The sequence below is a fragment of the Mesoplodon densirostris genome, chromosome 11, assembly GCF_025265405.1.
Source record: "Mesoplodon densirostris isolate mMesDen1 chromosome 11, mMesDen1 primary haplotype, whole genome shotgun sequence".
Classification (NCBI taxonomy): domain Eukaryota; kingdom Metazoa; phylum Chordata; class Mammalia; order Artiodactyla; family Ziphiidae; genus Mesoplodon; species Mesoplodon densirostris.
The window spans coordinates 96,677,188-96,697,215 of NC_082671.1; the positions used below are offsets into that span (position 1 = coordinate 96,677,188).

Below are 20,028 nucleotides of genomic sequence, written 5' to 3' on the forward strand. Positions count from 1 at the left end.
TTGCCTCTAATAAATAGCAATGCTGTGCTCTGATTACTATCTTTGTTGATAAACATAGAAAAAAAATATAATTTCTTAAGATATATTACCAAGAGAAGAATTACTGAGAATAAGTGCTAGAGCAGCTGAAAAGAATTCATTGAATTCTTTACTTGAATTTGAATTTCTTTGATTTCTAATGAAATTGTATGTTTACCTATCTTTTAAAACCTATTGTATTTCTTCTTTTGAGAATTGTTTGTCTGTAACCCTTGGTCTTTGTATTCTATTTTCCTCATAGTTTTATAGAGTTTCTCATGTCTTAAGTAGTCTGATCTTTTAGCTTTTGCTTTTAAGGAAATTATTTCCTATCACTTTACTGTTTATCCTTTAACTATATCCCTTTTTTTGAAACAAATTAATCATTTAATTTCCCCTTCATTTTTGGCTTGTAAGCTTAACTAATCCCTTCCCTATTTCTTCCCATTTTACTCATGGGAAAGTTTTAACTCTAAACATCTCTGGAAAGTATCTCATATAAAATACACACAGGTAGGAAGGTTAAATTAAATTACTAAACACATTGTTATAAGAGGGAATTTAAAAATAAAAAATCCTAGGCAAGAAGGGAAATAGTTTGGAACAACATTTAGAAAAATCCAATTCTAATTATACACCTATAAACTGCCTGTACTGTCCTTGGAGCAATAAAAGCACACAAAGCACTGATATTTTAGCAAAATGTTTTCATCCTAAGCATTGAATATAACTGGAATCTCAATGTAATTTTTGCAAAGGCCAAAAATATATTTTCATTTTTAATCAAGGAAATACCACTATTTAGTTCATTATTTAATTTTTAAAATTACTCTAACAATTTCTGAAGTGATTAGAAATGAAATGTTACAACCAACCTCAGTTCACTGCCATATTCTATTTTAATTACAAACAATAAAAACCATAGGCCTCTCACCAATTCAACCCATTACATAGTTTTCAAGCTGCTTCTTTTAGTGTTCACTGATGAAATGTCAAACTCAATATTTTAACCATTTTCTCCAGTAACTACTTTTTTAAATGAAATGTAATATATATAAACCATGCTGAAGAAAAACCGACTACAACATTAACAGAAAGTTCTGGACTTAAAAAGTTGAAAGAGCTGGATTTTCAAGTTCTTCTCCCACTACAGACATATGTTGAAAATGTCTGATCTGGAGAGTCACTTGAAAATTCTGAACTTCTATTATCTTAGTCAAATGTATTGGGATCCATTCCTACCTCACAGGGGTTAGATAATGACCAAAGAAGATCAGGGTCTGAAAACACTGGGTTAGATCATAAATTGTTTGATAAATGTAGTAAGAAGTTTTCAGGATTCTAATCTTGTTGATAGTGATGTCTCTACAAAAGAATACAGATAATTATAGTTTTAAAAAGTCCACACTTCTCTGTGGGCCCAAGATGGAAAATGACCAGCTCTCATAATTTAGAGTTCCTCAGTTTGGAGGTACATTCTATGTATCTTCTCTTAGCATCTAACTATGGTCCTAGTTCGGTCCTTAAACTATTCTCCAGACACATGCCGTGCCTTCTGCCTCAAGCATTTTCTCTGCTTTAATGTTCTTTATTGCAACCCCTCAGTTCTACACTTTTGTTTGGAGAACTCCTACTCATCATTTAAATACAGCTTACATGCACTAGCACGGCTCTCCTGCACCCCAGCCACCCGGGTCAAGGCCCCTTAGTGGATACTGTGTCTCCTTTTAAAAATGAATTGTAATTGTAATTAAATCATTATTTTTATAATTTGTGCCTCCCTCTTCAGTTTGCAGTCTACATTGGAGCCTGTCTGGTTCCCTGTGGTATCTCTATGAAACTGAGTAGAATCCTGTGGCTCCCCACCCCAATTCCCACCCAAGTACAAAGGTCCTTCCATGTCCCCTGCCTCTTGTTTGTAGAAAAGCTGAAGTTTCCCAAGCCTCCCTGAGTCACAAAAGAGCAGGCTCAAGTAGTTAATGATAAGGACAATAGCGTCACAGAATCTTTCAGCATCTGATGCACATTCCTGAGGTGTTTTACAAATACTATAATTACTACCAGAGGGGAAAAAGCTAACTGCATGATGACCAGATTGTAGCCATGACATAAGCTGCTCCATCCTGAGCAGTACTGAATCTATGGGTAGCACAAATGGCCTCAAGTGAATGGGATTAACACTGTTGCTCATAATAATCTATATCTTTGTGGGCATCAAAATAATTGTAGCTTTCTGTGTCCATATATGTAAGCAGGCTAAATTGTCTAGCCTGCTAAATTGCTGACAAACTAAAATTGTCAGCAAAGAGATGCTACAGAGCCATGTCAACATCTTCTACTCTGAGAATATGGTACCCTGTGTCAGCATGCAGAAGTTATAGAAGATGGACCTTCATCCCTAATCCCACAGAAATGGAATGATGTCTGACAAATGGGGATTTGTAAGAGCTCTTTTGCCCCTTTCCTGTTTATCTATTTCTGTTCCCCTTAAACCTTAACTATAGAAACGAGATCACTAAGTAACATTTAACCTAACTCCTGACTTATGCTCTACTGAATGTGCACAATATCTTGCCTAACCTGTTGATTCTTTCCCTAAATTAAAAGAAGTAGGAATCAACAATTATGTAGTTAAAGAATGACTAGCTTTCCACCCCCAGGAGCTCCCTTAGCGATGCTGCAGTCAGTCCACATGGGCAAGATAACATCTGAAGAAAGATCATGAGGAGTCAGCCAGCCTGCCCGCAGTGGAAAACGATGCAGAGCTTGACCTTCTGTCTTGATGATTCACTGAGATTTTTCCCTTTAAAAACTGGCATGGCTGAGCAGAATCTTCAGAGTTAGTTTTGGGACATGAGTCCACCTTCTCCCCAGATTGCCGGCCTTCTGATTAAAGCAACTTTTCCTTTCTATCAATACTTGCCTCTTGAGTATTGGCTTTTGAGCAGCAAGCAGCTAGACCTGAGTTTGGTAACACTTACATCTAGTATAGTGCTTGCTAAATACTGAACTGGAGGAAGAAGATCAGGACTTGTCACTATTGTTGGAAATGAACATCACCCAGAGAGAGGATCAATAATGAAGAAAAAGACAATAAAGTCTTTGCTCTTAGAAACATATGGTTAAGAGGTAGATGGGAAAAGAAGAACCATCCAACATCTACGTAAAAGAGTACTTCTCATTATCATTTGTCACAACCTGCTCCCTTTTAACTTTTTATGCTTTGGTGCTTAATATCTAATGACTTTCCATCTGCCCCAGATTTAATCATAGTAGGTACCTTATAACAAATATGTATTGGTTTTAGTTGTTTCAGTCTATATCAAATTTACTACTATGCAAATAAAGAAAAGATTTATAATATATTCTTTCTGAAAAAATGGTTTTTCCAGTAATTCTTTAAAAAACAAAGGAAAGGGCTTCCCTGGTGGTGCAGTGGTTGAGAGTCTGCCTGCCGATGCAGGGGACACGGGTTCGTGCCCCGGTCCGGAAAGATCCCACATGCCGGGGAGCGGATGGGCCTGTGGGCCATGGCCGCTGAGCCTGCGCGTCCGGAGCCTGTGCTCCACAACGGGAGAGGCCACAACGGTGAGAGGCCCGCGCACCGCAAAAAAACAAAAAAAACAGAACAACAACCACAACAAAAAAACCAAAGGAAGACAAAGAGACAAGGAGGGACTTGTCTTGACTTTCATTCTTTTGGAAGAAGCTTTCTACTGTAGCCAAAAGGAAATTCATGGAGAATCCCTTGAATAACAGGCCCACATGAGACATCAGGGCACCAAATGTTCACCTTTGACATTTATAAATTAAATTCTGTAAAGACTAGACAGGATTTGTTTTTTTTTTTTTTTTTTTTTTTTTTGCTGTATGCGGGCCTCTCACCGTTGAGGCCTCTCCCGTTGCGGAGCACAGGCTCCAGATGCACAGGCCCAGCGGCCATGGCTCACGGGCCCAGCCGCTCCGCGGCATATGGGATCCCCCCAGACCGGGGCACGAACCCGTATCCCCTGCATCGGCAGGCGGACTCTCAACCACTGCGCCACCAGGGAGGCCCAGGATTTGTTTTTTATGGACATGGAAGTACACTGTAAGCTTGATGAGATATGAATACAACATTATACTATTACTGATAGCATAGTTTGAAACCTATTTTTTATACATTCCTTAAAATTTTTGATGAAAGACCAGTGAGAAATTAAGTATATATTAGACACAACACGAAATATGAGTTGGAAAACATTATGGAAGCCCACATCAACCCTTTCACTTTACAGATGGGGAATCTTAATCCCAGAGACTATAGGTACCACAGAGGCCTACATTTAACCAACTTTTTTTTTTTTTTTTTTTTGCAGTACACAGGCCTCTCACTGTTGTGGCCTCTCCCGTTGCGGAGCACAGGCTCCGGACGCGCAGGCTCAGCGGCCACGGCTCACGGGCCCGGCCACTCCGCGGCATGTGGGATCCTCCCAGACCGGGGCACAAACCCGCGTCCCCTGCATCGGCAGGCGGACGCTCAACCACCGGGCCACCAGGGAAGCCCTTAACCAACTTATTAAACCAGTTTTAAAAACCTGCCTCGCTTTCTTTCTTGCAAGCCAACATGAAGAAAAAATGGCAATCTCTAATGCAATCCCTTCTTCCAAGACATAAAACTAGTGGATTCAAAACAAAAATAACTAATAGGACTTTTAAATACTGCCTTCTAATTGCCATTGCAGCCAGTATAAATTCCTGTAATTTCCTGTCTATTCCCAACTGAATGGCATATTCCAAGTCACTTGTATCAGCAACAAGCAAATGAAAAGCATACAATCACCCAGCAGAGTGAATTTCCAATAGAACAAAACTCACGGACTCTGGCATTTTCATTGACATTTGCAAAAGCATTAAAAAAAAAAAAAAGACTCAAAACCACATTTACCATTTCATTTACATTACATAAACATTCATTTAACATTGACATTTCATTTAAACATTTATTTTTAAGCTGAAGAAGTGTTACTATTCATTCAATCCATGGGCTATAAATACCCTAAGAATATCCATAACCAGTAAGTTGGAGAAGAACTGATATAAAAATCATAGTATGCATCTTCTTGGACAAAGAGTAAAACAAATTCTAACGGAACAAACTTTCAGTCAGGTTTGGAACCTCCATCCAATTCTAAAATTAAGAATATATCTGAGGGGCTTCCCTGGTGGCGCAGTGGTTGGGGGTCCGCCTGCCGATGCGGGGGACACGGGTTCGTGCCCCGATCCCGGAGGATCCCACGTGCCGCGGAGCGGCTGGGCCCGCGAGCCATGGCCGCGGAGCCTGTGTGTCCGGAGCCTGTGCTCCGCGACGGGAGAGGCCACAGCAGTGAGAGGCCCGCGTACAGAAAAAAAAAAAAAAAAAAAAAAAAAAAAAAAAAAAAAAATTGTAAAAAAAAGAATATATCTGAGCTCAACATGTATTGCACATTACTGTGACATGGCAATATGCTAGATATGGATGGTGCCAACAATGGAAAATATGTCTTCCCTATTAATTACCTTAGAATTTTCTAAGGTGTAGTTTCAATTTAAATACTTGCATTCCCACAACACTCCCCAGCCTAAGCCACCACCACTGTCTTGCCTCTGAGACAGCAATAGAGTTCCCCTCGCTCTACTCTGACCTTTCTCTCATCCTGTCTCGCCACATGGTCCCTTCCATTGCTCTTACAATAAAATGCAAACTCCTTAGCTTGGTTACAAAGGCCCCTGGGCTGTAGCCCTGCCTCCTCTCCAAGTTCATCTCCTCACACTTTCCCGTCAGGTTTAATATGCTCCAGTCACATTAGCCTGTTTCTTTGCTGTGAACACAAGCTTGTTCTTGCCTGTGACCTTTGAACTTTCTGTTTCTTTTGTCTGAAATGCTCTTATCTGGCTCTTCAAAGAGTTGGCATAAGCTAAGATTTCATATATCACCTCCTCAAAGATGCTTAACCTGACTATTTGGTTTCCAGAAGTACCTTACTGGGGCTTCCCTGGTGGCGCAGTGGTTGAGAACCTGCCTGCCGATGCAGGGGACGTGGGTTCGTGCCCCGGTCTAGGAGGATCCCACATGCCGCGGAGCGGCTTGGCCTGTGAGCCACGGCCACTGAGCCTGCGCGTCCGGAGGCTGTGCTCCGCAACGGGAGAGGCCACAACAGTGAGAGGCCCGCGTACCACAAAAAAAAAAAAAAAAAAGAAGTACCCTACTGCCTACCACATCACCTTCTAAAAATGACATCATCCTATTTATTGCCTACATAGCACAGACTCACTTTCTGAAAACAGAACGGTGCTTTGCATCTTATACATATTAAAATTAATAAAGACCCTTCCTTAAAAATTTTAAGCTAAGTCATGATTTATATGAATTTGACATTCTAAAACTGCACAGAAGGGCTGACTAATCAAAAATATCTATCTACCTACCCAGCCACCTATCTACCTACTACTTGTCTGTCTCTTTATCTACAATGTTGTGAAAGAAATGGAATATATATTACAGAAGAAAAAACAATGATGGTTATCAAGCGACCTAAAATTTAGTTACTTACAGCTAACTTGGGCAAATCAACTTCATCTCTCCTGGTTTCAATCTACTTATTTGTACAACAGGGGTTATATTAGATAATTTTAGAAGAACTTTTCATTTCCAAATTTTAGTCATTTGAAGCAGACTTTTTCCAAATAAAAATCATTAATAGTCCTTTAAATGTACATTTTTAAATAACCTGAGGACAGTGAGATAGGAATATGAGGCCCTCAGCTATGGGCTTCCTGTCTGTTTGTAGGTTACTTTGCCTTAACTACTACTTTTTGATGCCTCATCTTCAGTCCTTTCCATTTCCTATTCCAGAGTGGGGAAGAAATATTGAAACTATTTCATAAAAATATATTGAACTATGCACTCATTCCTCCCTTGGAAAATAAATGTACTTCTAATAATAGGTATATGCCAAAAAATTAAAATAACCTGAGTACTAAGAAGAATCAGTTTTACACATGCATCTACAGAACATCTATCACTGTTTTCCAAATAACATACAAAATAAAGAATTTGTTTCGCTTTCTGTTAAAACTAAATCCCCAAATTTCTCATTGGAGTAATATTCCCTATTACTACCACTGGAAAAATAATTATTTTCAGGAGAATACTGTAATATAAAAAACAATAATAAATAAAAAGAAGTGGTAAAGATAGACAAGTCAGAATAATAAATAAGGGGGCTATCTCTTAAAATTAATAAATAGTGACTTTTTTCAGTGGCATTTCAGATGAAGCAATGATGAAGTTTAAAGGAATTGAATGTGAAAAATCTAAAGCATATAATAAAATTATAGGAAACAAGCTTAGAAGATGCAGTAGGTAGGATTAATTTGAGGTACAGAAAATGCAAGCAGCAAGACAGGATAAAAAGAGTCCTATTTCATAAAATGACAGGAGGTCCTTTAGCACTCATAGAAAATAATCAGGGAATTACTTTAGCTCAGTAGGGGAACCCAAAATAATATGCATGAGAAAATCCTAATTTAAAATATTTCATATAATAAAACCTGAAGAAGTAAACTAAATTCTGCAGCAAACTTAAATTAGTTGACTACTATTTTAACATGGCAATAAAACTGCATTGTGAAACAAAATCAGGAGTGGTAATGCAATAAATTGTGTGAAATTACATGCTATGTTATGCTGGAAAGATAAAGTATCACAACCCTAGGTTTATAAACATTTACACACAATATAAACAAATGGACCGGTGGTTGGTTAAGTGTATCCTCCATTTTTTTATTACCATTTTCCACACTCATAGCCTGTCACTGATCTGTTTTTACTAGTGGGGAAATGGAAGAAGAAATTTAATATTATACAAGCATATTAGCTTTATTTTCCCAAGATTTTTCATTTCCATCCATCTTTAAGTTTACTACTTGATAAAACAAACACATCAAAGCCAACAGTGGTCAAAAATTTGTTTTTATTTTCCAAGGGATCAGCAAAAGTAAATGCTTTTAGGCTCTTTGAAAGCCAGTCCAAATGAAAACATGGTAGAAATCAACACATCTTACCCGACACCAAACCAGCTATATACTTCGCCTCACTGAACACATGACTCACTACTAATGACAGCATGGAGTGTGACCAGAGTTGTTATGTAACTTCATTCCAGACTGATTAAGATAAACCGAGTGAGAGACACATCCTTTACAGCCTTTACAGTTTTTATCCTTGACCCCAATCTCAGGCATTTAGAGAACAGGCTGGGGTAACTCCGTATCTTCCAGAAAGCAAGACTCTGAGGCCAAAATGTAAGCCTCTAAAACTTCAAAATGATACATTCAGTGAGCAAAACATTAACATTTAGAATGAAAAGAGAGATAATATTTTAATTATATACCACGCATCAGGCAAGGAGCAAGATGATTTTCTGACGAGACCTCATTTAAACTCCAAACTGAACTTGCAAAAAAAAAAAAAAAAAAACCACAACTGTGAAAATACCTTGCCCCACTGAAGTCCTATGAAAATTACTAAAAGTAACCATAAGGCATAGCCCTTGTTAACGTGACTGCTTTGAACAAGAAGGCAAGACTATAGCATGAGGCTACATCTACAACAGCAAAGTCATTGTCCTTTCAAAATGTTCTTTGCCAGCACAACCTAAATCTCATATCAACATTCACTGTAAACGTGGGGGACATGGAAAAAAAAACTATCAACCACTCACCATAATGCATGTAACAGTTTCCTTTGGTGGGGTCCAGCTCAATAGCCTTCAAGAAGAATTTTTCAGCCTCACTCTTACGACCCTTGAAAAACAGAGAAAATGGATGATTCAGCAGCGGATCATGAGGGATTCTTCACCTCCTGGGCCCAAATGAAGTAGACTAATGTCTACTTAGTAATCATCATCAAAAAACAGTGTTTTGTTTTTATCTAAATGAGGATGATCAAAGAGAATATGTTGAGAGAGAAGACTGAGGTCAGAATCCTGGGAAACATCAAGATTAGGAGAGACAGTGAGAGTGAGTTCATTAAAGACGTCAAAGAGAAGAGACCAGGAGAGCAAGAGAAAAGAGGGAAAAAATGGTTTCACGGAAACCAAAAGGATAAGAGTTTTCAGGAATGGTGGGAAACATATTTTCATTTTCTATTTTATTTTCTCCCTTTGATCTGTTTCTCTTCATTCATTCATTCATTCTTCCTTATAAGGAATGATGACTATTTTAGCTTTGAGATGGTTTTGTCTTAATGTTCACTTTTATTTATTTATTTAATGTTCACTTTATATAGAAAGGAACTAAGTCACAATTTGTTGACTCGCAAGCAACTACTGCTTATTCTTGCTGCTGTCATTCAGGACTACAATACTGCTAAATCAGGATTGAATCTAAAGCTAGATCTTCTCCCTAGCTACAGTTTTAAGTAAACATTACCATAATCCTCAGAAAAAAAATAAGCAAAAGGTAGGGGCAAAGGCTTATATGCAATAAACTGATTTTTCATGAAATAATATCATAATCCAGGCAGATTCTAAAACTAGACATTCTTTGCTGTGCTATAGCTTCTGCACCAAAATTGACTCCAGAGTAACAAAAAGGGGTGATTCAAGGTAGGAGAACAACCCAAAGAAGACCTTTCCTAAAACACTTCTGTCTCGTCCTGCAAGGTTAAAATGAAGATCTATGCTAACTGGGTGGAAGCAAGGCACAGGGTGGTATTCAGAAGCTGTGGGTCTAGAGTAAAGAGAAACAATCTTATCTGTCTGTTCCTTCTAACTTAAACGCTATCTACCACATAAACTTCAGGTGATGTTTTTCTTTCCCCTTCACATATATTTTTTAAATCACTTTTAAGGAGATAATTTTTCGAAAGATAGAGGTGTATGGTTAAGCTAATATTCTACATTTCATGCAACTTTGACTCATTTCTCCATATGACTTCTCCTTTTTATTCGTTCATTTAAAAAATTCACTCTGTTGCCCTCTTTCATTTTACTAATGCTACTCCAGTCAGTAACTCCTCTTTAATTCACGATGCTTGTCAAATTTCCAATAATTAAAAATTTAAAATCTCTTGAGATATTTCTCACAGCACTTTAAGTTCAAAGGAAAGCACAGGCAAAATACTTGCTACACATATCACACTTTGATGAAGTTAGTAAGAATTAGCAAGAATCTTACCCAGTTAGGATTCACTGAATGATCATGCAGTTAAGAGCACAGATGCCAGGAGGCCAAGCAGCTCTCACACTTATGTAGCTATGTGAACCTTGGAAAATAATTTCATCTCCTAGTTATAATTTTCTCTGTTACAAAAAAGAGGGCAGGTGGAGAACAGAGGATTTTTTGGGCAATGAAACTCTTCTGCATGATACTGTAATGGAAGATACATGTCATTATACATTTTTCAAAACCCATAGAATATACAACACAAAGAGTGAACCCTTATGTAAACTATGGCCTTTAATTAATAATAATGTGTCAGTATTGGCTTATTAATTGTAACATGTACAACATGAGCTCAAGTTGATACAACCAGAGAAGCTGTATAGAAGGGTGGGAGAGTATATGCCATTTCTGTACCTTCTGCTCAATATTTTTTTTGTAAACCTAAAACTGCTCTAAAAATAAAGTCTATTATTTTTTAATGAGGATAATAAAATCTATTTCATAAGATTACTGAATTATGTGAAAGGATACACATGAAGTAGCTATTACAGTACATAGGCATATTCTGAGTTTACAATAAATGTTAACTATTATTTATATGTAGATATATATATACATATACATATATAATATGCAACAGAATGCAGAGTTCTGAATGACAAAGAATAAGTTTTATTATATACACAGCCTCAAAACACATGGTTAGCCTTTAAATCACCACTGGAAAATAATGTACAAAGAACTTCCAGAAGATGATAAAAGAAAGATGCAAAATGAAAACTATCATTGGTAAAGAGTCTGTACAAATGTTATATGCAAAAATATAAAAGGGTCTGTGAACTTTCTTCCACTTAAGTTTTTAGGACAGAAGAGAAGAAAGTGGCTCATTTATCAATGTCACAGTAAACAGCGTAGTAAAATTCTTATGTGTAGTCCACTGGCAAAGCAATAGTATATAGCTTTAAAAAACAAATCAGGACTCAAAGGCCAGTAGTCTCAGGTTACTCAAATGAACCAGGTTATTAAAGACAATGAGTCCCACCACCTCCTAGATACAAAACAAATACATCAAAGGCCAGAATATTCTTTTTGGGGGGAAGTATCAAACCATCATGCAAAGACCCATTTTTCTACTTTGACCACTATTTGGTCAAGTGCCAAATTATGAGGAAAATAAAATTCTCAGGACACTATAATTCAAGCAGATGCATAAGCCAACCAAACACACACATCGCTGGGTCCTAGGAAGGGTGGTAAGGAGGTCACACTGTGTTTAATCAGGTTTACTCTGTTCACTATTATCGTTATAGAGGGGTAGGTAGCAGTTAAGAAAGTGGAGAAGAAGAAAAACATGTCTCAGCAGGTTTTTCTTGGAGTCTTTTAAGATTATGTCAGCGTTTTCTACAAGCAAGCATTATGGAGTAGCCTCTGGTTAAATGAACTTCTCACATCAAACATTGTTATTCATTTTATATATTGGTTGAGATGTTTGGACACAAGTGGTGGTTGAGAAAACCAAGAAAAAGGGACTGTGGTCAGCTGTGACAAATAAGGCAAATGTGAGTGGAGAGGCTCGGTTTCCACTGCCAGGTCTATGACTTATTTGCGTGTTCACTTGTTTTTGTAGGTTAAAAAACTTGTATCGAATACCTTGCGCTGTTCTAAGTACTGGGGATATAACCATATAACTGAACAACACAGACTGCTCGCTTGCAAGTGCTACTTGCAGGAGGCACACAGCAAACGAATAACCCAATAAGCAAGGGGATCAGTCATAGAGCACTGAGGGCTAACAATGAATTTCTTCAATTCTCATTGAGAGAACCGGCCCAGAGCCAGACTAGCCTGTGTTTGAATCTTGCTGCCTCTACTTATTTAGCTGACTCTGAGTCTCTTTTTCCTCATTTGGAAAAATGAACATAATACCAATTTTGAGGGGTTGCTAAAATCATAAGTCAAAGGGAAATAACTAGCTTTGGACCTGGCACAGAAAGCTCTGACACTTTGATCTTTCTTCCATCTCCTCAAAAAAATTTTATTCTTTCCACATTGAATGCCACTGTCTGGTGCCCAACTACCAAAATTCAAAAATCCTTTGCAGAATTTTATGTCATGGTAGAAACTAAATTTCACGATTTTCCTATAAAATGTCTCTCACTCACAATACTTCCCCATCCCCCAATAAAAGGCTCTTCCGGCTCACATCTTTTGTTTAATATTCTTTTTTTAAAAAAAATAAATTTATTTATTTATTTTATTTTGGGGTCTTCGTGGCTGCATGCAGGCCTTCTTTAGTTGCACTGAGGGGGGCTACTTTGTTGCGGTGCAGGGGCTTCTCATTGTGGTGGCTTCTCTTGTTGCGGGGCACTGGGTCTAGGTGCACGGGCTTCAGTAGTTGTGGCACGCAGGCTCAGTAATTGTGGCTCGTGGGCTCTAGAGCACAGGCTCAGTAGCTGTGGCGCACAGGCTTAGTTGCTCCGTGGCGTGTGGGATCTTCCTGGACCAGGGCTCGAAGCTGTGTCCCCTGCATTGGCAGGCGGATTCTTAACCTCTGCACCACCAGGGAAGCCTCTGGCTCACATCTTGAATGCTACAATAGATTTCAGATTTCCTATTTTATTCCAGATTCCTATTCTATTTTTCAGACTCACTGAACTTCATTTTACCAGCTTAATAATACTTAAACAGAACTGTTTTCATGTTATGCCATTGCTCAAAAATATTTTAATAGCACCCTGTTTCCACTCATTTTATTTAATAACCAGTCTAATTTTCAAAATATTTCACAATCTAGTTCAAATCTTCTTGGATAAATTCCTGTACCTTATCAGGCCAATTTCCTTATGTACCTTAACTGTAGCTCCTATGTTCTTCCTTAATTATTTCTTCTGGTCTGTAATGTTATTCTTTTTTTTTTTTTCATTCATTCATATATATTTTATGTTTCAAGCCTTGGTTGAAATCCCACTTTTTTATAAAGCCCTCTGTGATGGCTCCAACTCCCAGTAATTTCCCTTTTCTTTTAATTGTGCTTATGTGATTATTTTTTTTAGAGTCATCACTATCACACTGGAGTCACACAACTTGAAGCCTAAAATACTAGACCAAGGGCTTTCATTATAAACTAAGGTGGTTGGCAAGTAGAATTTCAAATTTGAAAACTGTAATTCTCGGAAAGTATTTACAGTTTGTATATAACAATTTGGTGTATTCACACGGGAGTCAGTTAAAACAGCAAAAACCCAGTACGCAGAAGCGAAGAGCAACTGACAGTGGAAAAGATTAGAAAGTCAATATCAAACAGACCTATAGGAATACTTGGCAAATACTTTAGAAATTTTACCATCAGAACTTGGAACAATTCTAGATTAGACATTCTCTGCAGTTAGCATATTAGTGCTGATATGAAGAATTAACTGGTTGGATCTGAAGCAGCATAAATGACTATGGGATGAAGGGAAAGAGCTAGAAAGATGAGAAAAGAGGAGAACTGAATGGAACCAGTGCAGAGACATATTCCTGGCAAGGGGTGCATGAGTAACTAGGGGGTTAGGGATTTGAGATTATCAATATACTTATCCTTATATTCGTATAATATTTGTAGCACTCTACTGAATATTAAAAACAGATTCAAGAGTAATATCATTTAAACTCATGAAAAAAAGCATCCTCAATCAGGACTAGGCTTGGTCAGGTCCTCTTCTGACTGGCAGCAATAAAACATACACATGTAAGATAAATATTCAGTAAAGTTTAGATAGCCTGTTCCACAGCATAAGATTAGTTTTCAGCACATTTATTTTGTTTTCTAATTAAACTGGATGCTACTGTCCCTGTTCAGAAAGAGATGCCCACCTGAGTGGGTATACAAGGCAAACAGTTTCTCTTCTGAGGGCTGATCAACGTTTTTCCAACTATGAAGTGATGAAATATAAAACTAGATACTTATATATTTATACACACACACACACACACACACACACACACACACACACCCCAAACCTGGAGCTCCTACTTAAGGAAGCACTCGGGAATATTAAACATGAGAAAATGTTATACTATTAATGGCTTCAGCTTGAATTGTCTTATTTTTAAAAGTCAACCATATACCAAATTTTGTACTTATTTTTGGTAACAAATCACTCATTATAGGTACCACCCTACACACAGTATGTTTTGAGGCCACAGCTCAGAACTGCTATTTTATTCAATGACCTAAAAACATCAAGACTTTGCATTGTTGCATTGCATTATAAATATATAATATAATATAATTAGTGTATTAATCTTGTTCCCTAAACTAGATTACTCCCATAAGACTTTACTTTTTCATCTATAGCCATCCAAGTGTTCTATAAATATAATTACCAGTCAACAAATGAACAGGCTACCACTATTTTCTTGTATACAACTTAATAGCATATAGTTACTCCTTAGTCATTTAGTTCACATGGTTACATGTTTTCGGTAAACTACAGAGCTATGAATAAAGCAGTGATTTCTACACTTTACTTCTGGAAACTGTCACATGAACCAAGGTCTATAAAACTATAAAAAGTGTTCCTCAGAACTAGCCTGATTCTCAACCAAATATTTATATCCTAATAAGGGACTACTTGTGTCTTCAGCATTGGTAGGAACACCAGTTAGAATAATATAAAGAACAAACCAGAGGATTTCCCTTAGGTGGCCCTACTCATATTTAGAGGCTGCTGTAAGTTTAGTGTAAAGAGTCTCCTTCTGCAGTTGTGTATCCAGCAGTCACTCCCATACATTTAGTGTCTACTTTGAGGGCAAGTCTGACAATGGTGAATGCCAGTCATTTTTCACAATCAATGAAAATCACATCTTCATTTCACATTCAAGAGTGTATCTACACAGATAAGAAATAAAAAAGGGAAGCAGCCAATAAAATGGGTCCAAAAGCTTATATGTAGTTTGGTAAATGTGTTGTTTACAGCTGCATTATAGTTTAATGAGTACAAAAGGAAAAGCAATCAAATAGCCTTGAAAAATTAATTTGTGAAGGCCACCATTTACAAATAGAAGTGTTGTTTCATGGTCTATCTTAACATCACAGTGTTTGTATGCGAAGTGTCTTCAGGATAAAAAAGGTTTTCCTCATCACAAGAAAAATACCATTAAAAAAAATCTAACAGTTGAACTAATTCTTACTAATCAAGATGATTTACATCAAACCATTTAGTTCTAAAGTCCCTCCAAGTCATTATATATAATCAGCCAGAGATAACCTTAGAGGCAAAGTGAAGGGACGGGGCAGTGGTAACTTTCATGATGAAATACTTTACTTATTAAGCCTCCAGATTTAGGTGAACCATTAAGCCTCCCAGATTTAGGTGAACCATTAAGCCTCCAGATTTAGGTGAACCGTTAAGCCTCCCAGATTTAGGTGAACTTTTGGAAGGGGAGGAGGCCACAAAACCGGCTGAAATGAAATGGCGGACCAAGTGGGATGAAAGACTTCAGTAGACTGAATTTCCCTCAAAGAAGTTAAAGTGGATCATCCACATGCAGCTGGGGCTCTGGCTCGAATGTCAGACATGTTACATGAGCAATAGGCACAAATAAGCAGTTTGCAAATACCAAAAAATAATGTTCAATATCCCTGTGAAAACATATTAAACTTACTCAATATTCAGTTTACCTAAAAGGTAAATTAATACACTGAGATGTTATTAATCATCTATCAGTGAAGTTGCCCCAATATTATAGAACTCAGTATTCCTGAGGGTTCGTAAAAACCAGCACTCAGCTAACACATAGCTAAAATATAGTAAAACATAATAAGATCTTCCTGGGAGCAATTTGATATGCATCAAAGCTCTTAAGTCATAGGTATATCTTGGCCAAACAGTTCTATCTCTAGGCATTTGTCCTAAGGAAATATCTGTAAATACCGAGAGGTAGCTATTTATTTTCACTGCAGTATTGTTTATACAAATTCAGTGTCTATCAGCATAGACTTGGTTGACCAAATGTCATTTCAATGAAATATTATGTATCTACTAAAATGATTTTGTAGAAATTATTGAAACTACAAGAGATTTCCACGATCTGTTGCTAAATGAAATAAGCAGGTTTTAAGTTTCTGTTTATGTCCTAATTACATTTAAAAAACAAAAAGAATATTTTAAAAAGGAGGCTAGCACTACCTGTATCACTGGCTCATTTTACTGCAGGATTTCAAAGGTGAATGAGAGGGTTGGTCCTTTGGTATTTCAAGACTGACAGGGAGGGAAGTACACTTCTAGATTAGACTGTTAAAAAATAGTGCTGTGTTAGTGTCAAACTAAGTGTCCTGAGAACACAGAACAACTTAGTCCACTGAAAAGGGAAAGAGAATGCTTCAGAGATGTGACTTTCACTCCACAGAAATGGATTAAGCTCCTGCTATGTAACAGGCTGTATTCCAGATCCTGGTAATCAAGACGAAGTTCCTGCCCTTTCGCAGTTCACATTCTGGTGGTGAAATGATAGTTCACACATGAGCAGGTGACACTGTCTAAAGCAGTTGGTACAAAAAAAATAATAACACAGGCTAAGGGAAGAGAGCAACACACACTGGGGTGGGATGATGTCTGATAAAGTGGTCAAGAAAGGCCTCTGGTAACACTGGAGAAGTGACCTAAGTAAAGGGAGCGAGTGAACCATGCAAAGATCTGGCATGTTTGGAATTTTAGGGACTAACAAGAAAACCAATATGGCGGCAGGGGAGTAAATGCCGCAAAGAATCACAGGAAATGAGTGTGAGAGACACGAGCGACCAGACTGTGTAGAGCAAAGTAGGCACTGTGGGGAGTTTGGAATTAGTTTTTCTTTTTTGGTAGTAAAAAAAAAATCACAGTTTCAACATCGGATGCCACATGTTGCTCTGACTCATATCACTTCCTTGGTGTTAACCAGTAAAGCATCAAACAGCCTCTGGGAACTGCACAAGATATGGAACACTTCATCAGTGTGTGTCATCCTTGCGTGGGGGCCATGCTAATCCTCTCTGTGTCATTTCAGTTTTAGTGTACATGCTGCTGAGGCAAGCCCTGGAATTTCTTTTGACTAGGAAGGAACACGACAAAGGATTTTAAATAGAGGTACAACATGATCTCACATATTTTTACGAAAACACTGGAGATCTTGGTTGGAAAACTGACTGTAGGGGGCACAGAAAACAGGGAGACCACGTAGGAGGTTATTAATACTCCATGGCTAAGACTAGGGTGAAAGAAGTGGAAACAGTGAGATGTGGTTATATTTGGAATATCTTGCAGATAGGTGACTGATGGATTGGGTACGTTCTGTTTGATTGAAATGCTAGGGCAGGAGAGTATGGAGGACTAATTTAGAAAGACTGGCCAGAAAGGAGGTCACAGACCAAGCCTTGGCAAGAACACCAGATATCTAGTACCTTCCCTGAGAAGAAAGTAAAAGAAAACTTGGAAGAATGCCAAGAGGAAAGCAAAAAAAAGGGCAAAAACAGAAACAAAAAACTCTTCTATTTCAATCATGTTTTCAATAAAAGAGAAGAAAAAGATTTTAAATAACTACTGAAAATAAGTAGCTTGCTTTCCATAAATATTTAAAATATTTGATTAATAAAAGTAAATTCTATGTTGCTTTCTACACAGCTTTGACATTAGGAGTTAAAAGTTAGATTTTAAGGTATAAATACAAATAGCTAATTTCTGAAATATTATATAACTGAAGGTGTTTAACTTACTCAGATTTCTTGTTATATAACAAGTTTTTACTTCCTTTCTACATCTGTTCACTTGTATATTTTCCCTTCAAGCTTAAAGAGGTCATCCACACACACTGTAATAACATTTCACTGGAAGGTAATTAATTTGATAGGCTACAACCACATCTTAAGCTCCATCTGGGCAAATTGCTTAGGCTGTTACATTGCATTGCTATACTAAAGTCAAAGTCAAGTTAAAGCCAACATCTTACTACAACTCTTCTCCATCCATAATATCAGTTTATGAGAAGAGAATTCAGATATTTTACTAAAATGTCTAAGGAAGTTGCGGTGAAGTAAGTAGGAATTTTGTTTGGATCAAATGTATAATTAAATTTCAGATAAATGTATCCTAAAATTTACTTTAAAATTATGTAACTCATTTTTAAATATCAAAATCAGCTATTTTTAGACTTCAGAATAATACACAGAATTTATCTTTGACTCACCAATTAAATAGAAAAATATCTGTTTGTAATTAAAATAATGAACTTTTAGCAGTTCATTAAATTTATTCGTTGATTTCCTTAATCCAACAAATATTTATTGGGAACTGAGTTGAGCACTAGTATGAAAATGGTGAATAAGGACATAACCCTTGCCCTCATGAAGAGTCCAAAACTGTAGCTGTTAGGAGTACAACACAAATAAGGGCTGTACATTTCACTTAGAACTAGTTGAAGCATTCAGGAAAGGTTTCCAAAAGAACTCCTGCTTGCTCTAACAATCTGAGAGCTGTGTATGATTAACTAGTTGTATGATCTAGTTGCAGGGTAGACGAAAGTATCTGAAGTAGAGACACAGCAAGGGTAAAATCTCTGTAGCAAAAACACTGCATGAGCCCAGGGTGAGGGAGACAGAGACCAGGAGTAGAGGTGGGCCATGCGACAAGGTCGGAGGGGTAGAGCCCGCCTGGCGAACAGATTACATGAAGGAATCTGTCCTTATCTGTTTTGTCAATATCGCTCTGAGGGTTGTAATGGGAATGGAAGGGGTGCGGGCAGGTTAATCCAGGCTTTTAAAAGAGAGTGATGGGGCTGATAATGGAGATGAAGATTAGTGGACTGACAGGAGGGATATTTAGGTAATAGGGATAGGATTACATGATGGATAGGAGAGGGATGGGGTGTGAGACAGAGGTCACAAAGATGACCTCTAGGTTTCTGATTCTGAAACGGAGACAAAGCCGGTAAATAATAGAAAAAGAAAGACCAGATTAAGGGGGGAAGATCATGAGCTCAATTTTGAGAACTGTAGAGACTGAGGTACCTTTGAGACATCTGAGCTGTCAAAGATGTGGTTTGTTAGGCTGACTCAAGAGGCCTGAGGTAAGGTAAAACAGTATTTCAAGAAGATAGAAGTAGTCAATTATGTCAATTGTTGAAAATATCCAGTGGATTTAATGACACAGAGATCATTGGTAAACTCAGTAAGGTGTATTTCTATGGCATAATAGGTCTTAAAGCCAGAAGGAGTCGGGGGGAATTTGGGGAGTGAAGCAAGGAAGTGGATACCCTCAGTCAATAGTCTGGCTCTGAAGGGGAGGGAAAGTGACCATGTCAGCAGAAGGGAATGAGACATATTGAGTGTTTTGAGAAAGAAAACAGAGAGTCAAAACATAAATCACAACTGGGCATAAAAATTAATGTGTAGGGCTTTTTTTCCCCCTTAGTTTAATTGAAAATTAGAAGAGAAAACCTCAAAATTCCATTTCTAGGGTTCTTAGGTAACTTTCCAATTTGGTCATGGCCAAACTTAAACCAGTCCAGAATTCTTTAAACTGTGTCATTTCCTCCTGGGTGCCCTAACAGCACTTGATTCCTGCTTTTGTTGTGACACTTACCATATGTACTCTAGTTACCACTTGTAATCTCTTCTAATTGTAAACCAGTTTAGGGGAATTGTTTAGTCAACACTTCGCTAAGGGCCAGATGCATAGTAGGTGGTCATAAATGCATGAAAACATTAAATATCTTGGAAAAGCAAACACTCAAAACGCACTTCATAAATGCATGCTCCCGTTGGGAAGTCCTGTTGCCTTAATGAGGGCGTAGGTTTCAGTGGGT

The 20,028-nt window shown here is 37.6% G+C and overlaps 1 protein-coding gene and 1 pseudogene across 3 annotated transcripts in view; both read right to left on the reverse strand.

Annotated features, from left to right (window-relative positions):
* TMTC2 (transmembrane O-mannosyltransferase targeting cadherins 2) overlaps positions 1–20,028 on the reverse strand; it is a 423,341-nt gene that overhangs the window by 78,618 nt on the left and 324,695 nt on the right. For all 3 annotated transcript variants that reach the window (XM_060112322.1, XM_060112321.1, XM_060112324.1), the window contains one exon: positions 8,763–8,844. In XM_060112322.1, the coding sequence (XP_059968305.1) occupies positions 8,763–8,844 (82 nt within the window). The remainder of the gene's footprint in view (positions 1–8,762; positions 8,845–20,028) is intronic.
* On the reverse strand, positions 17,161–17,261 carry LOC132499614 (U6 spliceosomal RNA; annotated as a pseudogene).